This window comes from Nycticebus coucang, chromosome X (genome assembly GCF_027406575.1).
Source record: "Nycticebus coucang isolate mNycCou1 chromosome X, mNycCou1.pri, whole genome shotgun sequence".
Classification (NCBI taxonomy): Eukaryota; Metazoa; Chordata; class Mammalia; order Primates; family Lorisidae; genus Nycticebus; species Nycticebus coucang.
Window position 1 is genome coordinate 62,304,758 of NC_069804.1, and position 12,864 is coordinate 62,317,621.

General features: G+C 42.7%; 2 protein-coding genes across 7 annotated transcripts in view; one reads left to right on the plus strand and one right to left on the minus strand.

Annotated features, from left to right (window-relative positions):
* The window catches only part of GNL3L (G protein nucleolar 3 like), a 52,793-nt gene that overhangs the window by 4,417 nt on the left and 35,512 nt on the right, over positions 1 to 12,864 (plus strand). The gene's annotated exons all lie outside the window — the stretch shown is intronic.
* Positions 9,586 to 10,857, minus strand: LOC128577186 (protein SET-like). Its single transcript, XM_053579281.1, is given in 2 exon segments — positions 9,586 to 10,818; positions 10,821 to 10,857. Coding segments are annotated over 2 exon segments (870 nt in total). The 5' UTR covers positions 10,843 to 10,857; the 3' UTR covers positions 9,586 to 9,970.

Below are 12,864 nucleotides of genomic sequence, written 5' to 3' on the forward strand. Positions count from 1 at the left end.
AAAGGTGTGGGTCCAGTTTCAGTCTTTTACATGTAGACATCCAGTTCTCCCAACACCATTTATTGAATAGGGAGTCTTTCCCCCAAGGTATGTTCTTGTTTGGTTTATCAAAGATTAGGTGGTTGTAAAATGTTAATTTCATTTCTTGGTTTTCAATTTGATTCCAAGTGTCTATGTCTCTGTTTTTGTGCCAGTACCATGCTGTCTTGAGCACTATGGCTTTGTAGTACAGACTAAAATCTGGTATGCTGATGCCTCCGGCTTTATTTTTGTTACAGAGAACTGCCTTAGCTATACGGGGTTTTTTCTGGTTCCATACAAAACGCAGAATCATTTTTTCCAAATCTTGAAAGTACGATGTTGGTATTTTGATAGGAATGGCATTGAATAGGTAGATTGCTTTGGGAAGTATAGACATTTTAACAATGTTGATTCTTCCCATCCATGAGCATGGCATGTTCTTCCATTTGTTAATATCCTCTGCTATTTCCTTTCTGAGGATTTCATAGTTTTCTTTATAGAGGTCCTTCACCTCCTTCGTTAGGTATATTCCTAGGTATTTCATTTTCTTTGAGACTATGGTGAAGGGAGTTGTGTCCTTAATTAGCTTCTCATCTTGACTGTTATTGGTGTACACAAAGGCTGCTGACTTGTGGACGTTGATTTTATATCCTGAAACATTACTGTATTTTTTGATGACTTCTAGGAATCTTCTGGTTGAGTCTTTGGGGTTCTCTAAGTATAAGATCATGTCGTCAGCAAAGAGGGAGAGTTTGACCTCCTCTGCTCCCAATTGGATTCCCTTTATTTCCTTGTCTTGCCTAATTGTATTGGCTAGAACTTCCAGCACTACGTTGAATAGTAAAGGTGACAGAGGACAACCTTGTCTGGTTCCAGTTCTAAGAGGAAAAGCTTTGAGTTTTACTCCATTCAGTAAAATATTGGCTGTGGGTTTGTCATAGATAGCTTCAATCAGTTTTAGAAATGTGCCACCTATGCCTATACTCTTCAGTGTTCTAATTAGAAAAGGATGCTGGATTTTATCAAATGCTTTTTCTGCATCTATTGAGAGGATCATGTGATCTTTATTTTTGCCTATGTTAATATGGTGGATAACGTTTATGGACTTGCGTATGTTAAACCAGCCTTGCATCCCTGGGATGAAGCCTACTTGGTCATGATGAATGACTTTTTTGATGATAAGCTGTAATCTATTGGCTAGGATTTTGTTGAGAATTTTCGCGTCTATGTTCATGAGTGAGATTGGTCTGAAATTCTCCTTTTTGTTTGGGTCTTTTCCTGGTTTTGGTATCAGGGTGATGTTTGCTTCATAGAATGTGTTGGGGAAGATTCCTTCTTCCTCAATTTTTTGGAATAATTTCTGCAGTACAGGAATAAGCTCTTCCTTGAAGGTTTGATAGAATTCTGGAGTGAAGCCATCTGGACCAGGGCATTTTTTGGTTGGAAGCTTTTTTATTGTTTCTTTGATCTCAGTGCTTGAAATTGGTCTGTTCAGGAGCTCTATTTCTTCCTGGCTGAGTCTAGGGAGAGGGTGTGATTCCAAATATTGATCCATTTCTTTCACATTGTCAAATTTCTGGGCATAGAGTTTCTGGTAGTATTCAGAGATGATCTCTTGTATCTCTGTGGGATCAGTTGTTATTTCCCCTTTATCATTTCTGATTGAGGTTACTAGCGATTTTACTTTTCTATTCCTCATTAGTCTGGCCAATGTTTTATCTATTTTATTTATTTTTTCAAAAAACCAACTCCTTGTTTCATTAATTTTCTGAATAATTCTTTTGTTTTCAATTTCATTGATCTCTGATTTGATTTTGGATATTTCTTTTCTTCTACTGAGTTTAGGCTTAGATTGTTCTTCTTTTTCCAATTCCATAAGATCTCTTGTGAGATTGTTGATGTGCTCTCTTTCTGTTTTTCGAATGTAGGCATCTAAAGCGATGAATTTTCCTCTCAAAACTGCTTTTGCAGTATCCCACAGGTTTTGGTAGCTTGTGTCTTCATTGTTGTTATGCTCAAGGAAGTTAATGATTTCCTGTTTTATTTCTTCCTGCACCCATCTGTTATTCAACAGAAGATTGTTTAGTTTCCATGCCTTTGGGTGGAGTCGAGCATTTTTGTTAGAGTTGAGTTCCACCTTTAGTGCCTTATTGTCTGAGAAGATACAAGGTAAAATTTCAATTCTTTTGATTCTGTTGATAATTGTTTTGTGTCCCAGGATATGATCAATTTTGGAGAATGTTCCATGGGGTGATGAGAAGAATGTATATTCTTTATCTTTGGGATGGAGTGTTCTATATGCGTCTATCAAGCACAGTTGTTCTAGGGTCTCATTTAAGTCTCTTATATCCTTGTTTAATTTCTGTTTAGAGGATCTGTCCAGCTCTGTAAGAGGAGTGTTAAGGTCCCCTGTTATTATGGTATTATCAGATATCATATTGCTCAGACTGAGTAAGGTCTGTTTCAAGAATCTGGGAGCATTTAAATTGGGTGCATAGATATTTAGAATCGAAATGTCTTCTTGTTGTATTTTTCCCTTGACCAATATAAAGTGACCATCTTTGTCTTTTTTGACTTTAGTTGCTTTAAATCCACATGTATCCGAAAATAAGATTGCAACTCCTCTTTTCTTCTGAATTCCATTTGCCTGAAAAATTGTCTTCCAACCCTTGACTTGGAGCTTTAATTTGTCTTTTGAAGCCAGGTGTGTTTCTTGCAGACAGCAAATGGATGGCTTGTGTCTTTTAATCCAATTAACCAATCTATGTCTCTTCAGTGGGGAATTCAAGCCATTAACATTTATTGAGATAATTGATAAGTGTGGTAGTATTCTATTCGTCTTATTTGGTGAGAGTCCATTGCTTAGTTTTATCTTTTGCATCAGTGTGGAGGTTTGGTTCTGTCCTTTAATTTCTGAGTTCTTACTTTGCTGCTGATCCACTGTGGTGGTCAGTGTGCAGAACAGGTTGAAGTATTTCCTGTAGAGCTGGTCTTGTTGTGGCGAATTTCCTCAATGTTTGTATATCCGTAAATGATTTGATTTCTCCGTCAATTTTGAAGCTTAGCTTAGCAGGGTACAGAATTGTGGGCTGGAAATTGTTCTGTTTAAGTAGATTAAAGGTAGATGACCATTGTCTTCTTGCTTGCAAAGTGTCATTAGAGAAGTCTGCGGTCACTCTGATGGGTTTGCCCCTGTAGGTCAACTGGCGCTTACTCCTGGCAGCTTGCAGAATCTTTTCTTTTGTCTTGACTTTGGACAGGTTCATCACAATGTGTCTTGGAGAAGCTCGGTTAGAGTTGAGGCGACCTGGGGTCCGATATCCCTCTGAAAGCAGTGTGTCAGAATCTTTGGTGATATTTGGGAAATTTTCTTTTATAATATTCTCTAGTATGGCTTCCATTCCTCTGGGGCATTCTTCTTCCCCTTCTGGAATTCCTATAACTCGTATGTTGGAACGCTTCATAAAGTCCCATAATTCTGACAGTGAACGTTCTGCTTTCTCTCTCTTCTTTTCTGCCTCTTTTACTACCTGAGTTATCTCAAAAACTTTGTCTTCTACCTCTGAAATTCTTTCTTCTGCATGGTCTAACCTGTTGCTGATACTTTCCATTGCATCTTTAAGTTCCCTGATTGACTGTTTCATTTCCTTCAGCTCTGCCATATCCTTTTTATATTCTTCATATCGTTCATCTCTGATTTGATTCTGTTTTTGGATTTCCTTTTGGTTATTTTCCACTTTATTAGCAGTTTCCTTCATTGTTTCCATCATTTCATTCATTGTTTTCAACATGTGTATTCTAAATTCCCTTTCTGTCATTCCTAACATTTCTGTATAGGTGGAATCCTCTGCAGTAGCTACCTCATGGTCCCTTGGCAGGGTTGTTCTGGACTGGTTCTTCATGTTGCCTGGAGTTTTCTGCTGATTCTTCCTCATGGGTGATTTCTTTTATCTGTTTCCTTGCCCTAATTTTCCTTTCACTTCCTCTTGCTCTTTAAGTTCTCCCGCCTGTGGATGAGCAGAAGCTTTCTCAGGGAGGTGCTTGTCGCTGGAATCACTGCTGAAGTGGCTATCCACTTACCCTGTGTCTCCCTCTGCCCCCGAGGGTTAGGGCTGCAAGGCGGCTCAGACCCCGCCCTTAGGCTACTTGGTGCTGGGTTACCAGCTCCCACCCAATTCCAGCTCTGGGACCCTGAGGGTGGAGCTTGCCGGGGCAGATCACTCACAATGTCTGCCTGTGACCCAGAGCCAAACACTATTAGCTCCGTCTGGCTCAGCGGCTCAGACTGGGGCCCTAGACAAAGGCCAAAGTTCTCCGCACTCCCGCTCAGGCTCTCCCCAAGGCAGTTCAGCTGAGTGCCAAGTCCAAAGACACCAAAACAGTTCACAGGTAAGGCCTTTCTGGTTTGCAGTCTCGCTGCTACTGAACTTACAGTTGCGGGCGGGTTTAGACGGATTGAACACACGCAACCACTTGCTGGTTTTCCAATGTTTTAGTCCTCCTCTTGGGGTCCAGAAGTCTCTCGCTGACTCCCTGTATCCTCTCAGGGGTGATGGTAGGCAGATCCCACCAGCTAGAGATGCCTGGAGTCCTATCTCCCCAGACTCACGGTGCCCAGATGCAAGGAAGCTGTTTCTCGGCTGCCATCTTGCTCCGCCTCCTTATAGTTTTTTTTGCAATTGTCTTTTTTTTTTTTTCTGTCTTAAGCCAAGCTGGAAAGGTGACTAAGTCAGCTTTCTGAAATCTGCATTACTCAGCTGAGGAGGGGGACATGTCTTTATATGGTTGAGGTCAATATCATTTTGTTGCTGTTGGTAGAGTGTCATGGCTTCACAGGTCACAGCAACCTCTAACACTTGGGCTCAAGTGATTCTCTTTGCCTCAGCCTCCCAAGTAGCTACAGTCACCCACCACAGTGCCCAGGTATTTTTAGAGACAGGGTCTCGCTCTTGCTCAGGCTGGTCTTGAACCTATGAGCTCAGGCAGTCCACCCAATTCAGCCTCCCAGAGTGCTAGGATTATAGGCGTGAGCCACTGCACCTGGCCTAAAATTTGTCTTTATAAGTTATACTTTTTTGTTTTTTTGTTTTTTGAGGCAGAGCCTCAAGCTGTTGCCCTGGGTAGAGTGCTGTGGCATCACAGCTCACAGCAACCTCCAACTCCGGGGCTCAAGCGATTCTCCTGCCTTCGCCTCCCAAGTAGCTGGGACTACAGGCGCCTGCCACAATACTCGGCTATTTTTTGGTTGCAGTCGTCATTGTTGTTTGGCTGGCCCAGGCTGGAGATTTGAACCCGCTAGCTCAGGTGTATGTGGCAGGCGCCTTAGCCGCTTGAGCCACAGGCACCTATAAGTTATACTTTTAAGTTGATAAATTGTTCTGGTGGTTAAGAGCTTAGACCCTGGAGCCAGACTTAATTTGAATCTCAGCTCTCCTATTTAGTGGTTGTGTGACTTTGGGCAAGTTACTTAACTCTGGTCTCCTTATCAACAAAACAAAGATAATTTATAGTATTTGCATAATATATTTTTGTGAGGATTTAATGAGTTAGCAGAGGTAAAACACAGTGCCTGGCACATAATAAGCACTCTGTAAGTATTCTAAGTATTGCATTTAAAAATTTACACTTTTTTTTTTTTGAGACAGTCTCAAGCTGTCATCCTGGGTAGAGTGCTGTGGTGTCACAGCTCACAGCAACCTCAAACTCTTGGGCTTAAGCAATTCTCTTGCCTCAGCCTCCCAAGTAGCTGGGACTACAGGTGCCTACCACAATGCCTGGCTATTTTTTGGTTTTGGTTGTCATTGTTGTTTGGCAGGCCTGGGCTGGATTCGAACCCACCAGCTCCCATGTATGTGGATGGCGCCCTGGCCGCTTGAGCTATAGGTGCTGAGCCAGACTTTTCCCTTTTTTTTTTTTTTTTTTGTAGAGACAGAGTCTCACTTTATGGCCCTCGGTAGAGTGCCATGGCATCACACAGCTCACAGCAACCTCCAACTCCTGGGCTTAAGCGATTCTCTTGCCTCAGCTTCCCGAGTAGCTAGGACTACAGGCGCCCGCCACAACGCCCAGCTATTTTTTGGTTGCAGTTCAGCCGGGGCTGGGCTTGAACCCACCACCCTCGGTATATGGGGCCGGCGCCTTACCGACTGAGCCACAGGCGCCGCCCCAGACTTTTCCCTTTTAATGAGAGGGAGAAATAGTCTAAGTTTGGCAATAGTGAATCCAGAGATTTACCACCATCACCCAGGATAACCATGCACCTTTTGAGAGGCGTTCAAATAAAGCATTGTCTGTATTTGCACACCAAGTCTCAAGGCAAGAGGTTGGAGAATTTATCCCAGGGAGAGGCTGAAGAATTGAGAGTGCTGATCACCCAAGTGGCAGTTTCATAGGTCATTGGGGGAAATTTGATGTAAGGGCAGAGGGAGGATGAGGGAATGCAGTTATGTCAGAGCTACAAGATTTCTGTAAACAGCTCCTTCTGCCCTTTTACACATGACTGAACTTTGTATTTGAACTTTCAGAGAGAACATCTGCCAGGCCAAACAAGGCCTAGATGCAGTATGGCAGTATGGGGTAGCTGGGCTAGACCGCACATTCAAAGGGCCTGTGGGGGGTGGCGCCTGTGGCTCAGTTGGTAGGGAGCCGGCCCCATATACCGAGGGTGGCGGGTTCAAACCCGGCCCTGGCCAAACTGCAACCAAAAAATAGCCAGGTGTTGTGGCGGGCACCTGTAGTCCCAGCTACTCGGGAGGCTGAGGCAAGAGAATCGCTTAAGCCCAGGAGTTGGAGGTTGCTGTGAGCTGGGTGAGGCCACGGCACTCTACCGAGGGCCATAAAGTGAGACTCTGTCTCTACAAAAACAAAAAACAAAGGGCATGTGGGAAGAGGTGGGGCACTTATGCCTTTATCCCTTGATTTTTTTTTCTTTTTAAAGACTGGGTCTCACTTTGTCACCTTCTGTAGCGTCACAGCTCACAGCAACCTCCAGCTCTTGGGCTTAGGCGATTCTCTTGTCTCAGCCTCCTGAGTAGCTGGGACTACAGGTGCTTGCCACAATTACCTGGCTATTTTTTTTGTTGCAGTTTGGCTGGGCCAGGTTGGAACCCGCCACCCTTGGTATATGGGGCTGGTGCCCTACTCACTGAGCCACAGGAGCCGCCCACAAGCTTTTTTTTGAAGTGGGGGGGAAATCTACACTTGACAGCAAAGTCAGGATGTTATTAGTGAGGACTGTGAGGTTTGTTTAATGTTCCATTTTGGTTCAAACAATCAAGCTTGTGGCAGGCGCCTGTAGTCCCAGCTATTCGGGAGGCTGAGGCAAGAGAATCGCTTAAGTTCAGGAGTTGGAGGTTGCTGTGAGCTGTGTGATGCCACGGCACTCTACCGAGGGCCATAAAGTGAGACTCTGTCTCTACAAAAAAAAAAAAAAAAACAAACAATCAAGCTTGTCCATCTACAGTGTCTAAATAAATTTAGACTTGGCTAGAGAGGATATTCTTTTTTTTTGTAGAGACAGAGTCTCACCTTATTGTCCTCAGTAGAGTGCTGTTCTGCTACATCATTCGTTAATGGATCATCTGGATTGGGAGCACTTAACAAAGCCTGGATTGATAGCAGAACTGTGTGGATCTGCAGTACTCGGGACCATTTATCTTTCAAAATATCTAAACATATTCTTCCCAACTTGTCTTCATTAGGATGATAAATTTTGGTCATGAAACGTTCGAGTTTAAAAGTCCCTCCCTCAAAGGGGGAATCCTGGTGCCAGCAACGACCACATGAAAATAACGGGCGTTGCTCTCATCTGGTTCTGCTTTAATGCCAGGAACTGGTTACGCCAGCAAATGCTGGGTTTCCTTGATAATAATGTGGGACAGCCTGGCCATCTTCTCAGATCCTGAGTTCGGCCTCTGGTCTCATCTCAGGCTCTGCTCGCTTCATATACTAGTCTCTCTCTTTTTTTTTTTTTAAGAGACAGAGTCTTACTTTGTCACCCTCAGTAGAGTACTGTGGCGTCACAGCTCACAGCAACCTTCAGCTCTTGGGCTTAGGCAATTCTCTTGCCTCAGCCTCCTGAGTAGCTGGGACTACGGGCGCCTGCCACAATGCCCGGCTATTTATTATTATTATTTTTTTTTTGAGACACAGTCTTACTCTGTCACCCTTGGTAGAGTGCTATGGCATCACAGCTCACAGCAACCTCAACCTCTTGGGGTTAAGCGATTCTTTTTTTTTTTTTTTAAAATCTTTATGTTCCTTTATTGGAGCAAGATTCCTGATTGGTATACAGTGATGTATTTACTAAACAGAGACCTGGGCAGAAATTACATACTATCCATCTAGACAGGTTTTTGTTACACTTTGCCTATTAATGGAATAGTTCCATTTATAAAGTTTTATACATCAAAAAGCTTTGAATTTGACCAGGCTGTCCATTAATTCACCTCTGAAAAAGTGGCATTTAATTTCAGCTACTATATTTTACAGCGTTAAAAAGCTTATGCATTAGGGAGCTTCTCTGCACAATGGCACTGAGCAGACAGAGTCCATCATACCACCTAGATTCACAGTCATGAGAGCTTTGTGCTAGAGAGCTGGGACTTAAAGTGACTCCTAACTACCAACAAGGCCTTATTACTCTGACAGTCTGTCTTCTTGACTGCACTTTATAGGGCCAAGGGAGACATGCCAGTAACTGCCCCAAAGCATAACTTGGCATTAGGGCACCTGGTCTGATGGTGGTGGCAGGCACTATTTTATATCCAGCTAAAAGGCCCATTTTAAAACTGCCAATTGTGGAGATAAAAATCAAGGGCACAACATATTCAGAACTGAGTTTTGAGCAATCTGATATCCCAAATAATGAATTTCAGAAACCAATGACAAATTGTACCCATGTTTCCTAGCCATGAAGACATTTAACACATTGATTCAAATCCCTTAACTCAATCCACATAGCCCTGAGGTCATCCTGCAAAGTGCTTATCAAAAAATATGAAGTTGGGGGTGACAAAGTTTGACGATGATGCTATACAAGTCAAACTTGGAAGAGCATAGAAAGTACATCTATTCTGAGAGAAAAGCATCAAATCCTTTGTGTACACATTTAGTTTTATTGTAACAAAGCAACTTGTACACTTTTAATGTTTAAAACTGAGCATCATCTTTCCTTTCCAGTGAAACAAAAAGAAAATTTAAAAATAAACAGGAACAAAATTACAATAGAGAATGTCAATTCCAAATAAGATCCTACAGGTTCTGCTGATTCTCCCATTTGAGTGGCAGGGCTCAAATCATCATTAGGAGAGAATTTATTTTGAAAGTGTCATCTTAAACTGCAAGGATGTCTGTTAAACATCACAATTAAACATGCCAAAGGAGAAGCCATGTTGTCAAAATGCCCACTTAACCCACCCAAACATCTCAAACCCACTCTCTGCTGACCTTCTATACCCCATTTTTTTAAGTTTTTTTTTTCTTTTTTTAAACAAGAGAAAGTAGACAGATACATGTTGGTAAATGCTAACTGTCCATATTCATATAGAGACACAGTGTACTCTCTGAGCCCAATATACAGAGAAAGGAGGAAAAAAGCTGGAATTCTACGCACTACTACACAGGGGCCTAGCACCCTCCAGCTTCCAGCAGAGCGAAGGGAGCAGGTTTTTCTTTTTTCCCACAGAGCTCGGTGGTGTTGCTTCCATACAGTTTTTGTTGAGACAGGAAGGGATAAAAATGAATTTGGAACAGAAACGAGTAGAGATTCTTTTCCCATTGTATTCTGCTCAAGGTATTTCCCCCAAAAATAAGTTGAGAATCATGGTGTAGAGAAAAGAGACCTCAAGAACAGGGCGACTGAGCACAAGAGGAAAAAAAAAAAAGACTGCAACTTGCTCCCAGGGACTGGAGAAAATTTTAAAAAAGGTTGGAATCCATCAGTGTTCTGTTAGTCATCTTCTCCTTCATCCTCCTCTCCTTCCTCCCCTTCATCATCATCTTCGTCTTCTTCATCTTCATCCTCATCCCCTTCTTCATCAATATCTTCCAAACCTTCTTCTTCTTCATCATCATCATCATCTTCTTCTCCTTCTCCTTCTTCATCATCCATATCAGGAACCAAGTAGTACTGTAATGGATTTGGCCAAATATCATCTTTGATGACCTCTCCTAATTCATCTGCACCTGCATCAGAATGGTCAGTAAACCAGGTAAAGAAGCTCTCTGGTTCCTCATGCTGCCTCTTCCTGCTGGCTTTATTCTGTGTTTGACTGGAACGTTTCGTCAAATCCTTTCCAGATTTCCATTTGATTTCAGTGGACTTTGAAGATGGATCACCACTCTCATTCAGATGAAATTCTTTGGAGAGAACTTTATTTTCAAAGTAAGGGTTTTCATCAAAATAAAAATCTATTCTGTAACCTGATTTAATATCTTCAAATTCCGTCACTTCAACTCTGGTCAAATAATGCAGTGCCTCTTCATCCTCCTCCCCAAGCAGCGGGGACACTTGTGGATGGTTGACAAATGTTGTTACCCAAAAATTTGGGATTTTAGCGATCAATTCTGACCTCTTCTGAAAAAATGGTTGGCGGAGTTTGTTATATTTCTGTTCTACTTTCAAAATCTCCTCACTGGCTTGTTCATTAGGTCTGTCTATTTCATTTTGTACTTCATCGATATGTTCAATTGCTTCCTGCTGTTCTTTTTCTTTCTTTTTCGGCAATCCCTGAGAGCCTGAGGTGTCCTCCGATCTGGGAGCAGTAGGCAGTCTTGGTTTCTTCTTCTGAGGCGGGAGGGAGACTGGCGTTTGGGGGCCATGCTGCCGGGAAACTCCGAGAACCTAACCACAGGTCTCCTACCTCGGCAGAAAGACTCTCTGAAAACTCCGTTAAGCGATTCTTTTGCCTCAGCCTCCCAAGTAGCTGGGACTACAAGTGCCCACCACAACACCTGGCTGTTTTTTGTTGTTATTGTTGTTGCAGTTGTTGTTTAGCAGTCGCCCAGCCCAGCTGATCTCTTCTTAGTGCTGGGACTGGAAATTTCCCCTCAATTACTGGAAGAAACAGTCTTAGTTTTCACAGGTTTTTCTGCTGCTTCTCCAGGTCTTTTGTTGGCTCCAGCACTTTTAAGGCTTCCCCTCTTCCACCTTCCCATCCACCATTTTCCCCAGTGGTAAGTTTTAATAGAGTTCCTGCTCATGGCTGTTTGTTTCCTTTAAGCTTGAGATTTTTTTTTTTTTTTTGATATTTTGAGACAGAGTCTCACTTCGTCACCCTTGATAGAATACTGTGGTGTCATAGCTCACAGCAACCCCAAACTCCTGTGCTTAAGTGATTCCCTTGCCTCAGCCTCCCAAGTACAGGTGCCCGCCACAATGCCCGGCTATTTTTTGGTTGCAGTTGTCATTGTTGTTTAGCAGGCCCAGATGAACCTGCCAGCCTCCGTGTATGTGGCTGGCGCCCTACTCATTGAGCTACAGGCGCCGAGCCTTTAATTTAATTTTAATTTTTCCCAGTAGTTTTTTTTTTTTTTTTCAGTTTTTGGCCGGGGCCAGATTTGAACCCACCACCTCCGGTATATGGGGCTGCCACCCACTCCTTTGAGCAACAAGCGCCACCCCTTTTTTCCAGTAGTTTTACCAGATAGGAAACATAGGTGGTAATCTTTGTACATCTGAAAATGTCTTTCTTTTACTTTCATGTAAGTGATCTACTGGTCAGGTAGGGGAGTTTGGCTTGGAAACAGTGCCTTTTCTCAGAACTTTACAATGGTTTTTCTTCTGTCATAAGTTTTCAGAGTTGTAGATTTGAGAAGCCTGTCTGCTGCTTTCCCATTTGTTGAAAATTCCTGTTTGAAATTTTTTGTATTTATCCTTCGGAGTTCAGAAATTTCATCAAGATAGGCCCAGGATATGTCTTCTTATTTCTTTTTTTTAAGCTCTCAACTACGTTTGCATATTCCAGGTTAGTCTTTTTAACATTGTTAATCTTTTTTCTTTTTCTTTTCTTTTCTTTTTTTTTTTTGAGACAGGGTCTCACTATGTCCCCTTGGTAGAGGGCCTTGGCGTCATAGCTCACAGCAACCTCAAACTCTTGGGTTCAAGCGATTCTCTTGCCTCAGTCTCCCAAGTAGCTGGGACTGTAGGCACCTGCCACAACGCCCGGCTATTTTTTGTTGCAGTGTCTTTGTTTAGCTGGACAGGGCTGGGTTTGAACCGCCAACTTCAGTGTATTTGGCTGGCACTATAACCACTGTGCTACGAGTGCTAAGCCAACATTGTTAATCTTGATGGTCCTTGTGACTTTCCAGTCTGAAATCTCAGGCCTATCTTCAACTTAAGGAACTTTCCTCTATTATTTAACAAAATTATTGCTTCTCTTTGTACCTTGTTTTTCTTTTAGGAATTCCTGTTATTGGCTGGGCTCGGTAGCTCATGTCTGTAATCCCAGCACTTGGGCGGGCCGAGGTGGGTGGATTGCCTGACCTCACAGGTTGGAGACCAGCCTGAGCTAGAGTGAGACTTTGTCTCTAAAAATAGCTGAAATAGCTGGGCTTTGTGGCCGGCACCTGTAGTCCCAGCTACTTGGGAGGCTGAGGCAAGAGAATCGCTTGAGCCCAAGAGTTTGAGGTTGCTGTGAGTGCCATGACACTCTACTGAGGGTGACAAAGAGAGACTATGTCTCAAAAAAAAAAAAGAGAATTCCTGTTACTTAGATACTAACTCTCCTGAGTCCATTCTCCATATTTTATTTTTATATTTTAACTCGTCATTTTCATTTCTTTAGATTTTTGTTCTGTCTTAAGGAAGCTCCCTCCCTTGCTCGTCTAGCTTCTGTTCTG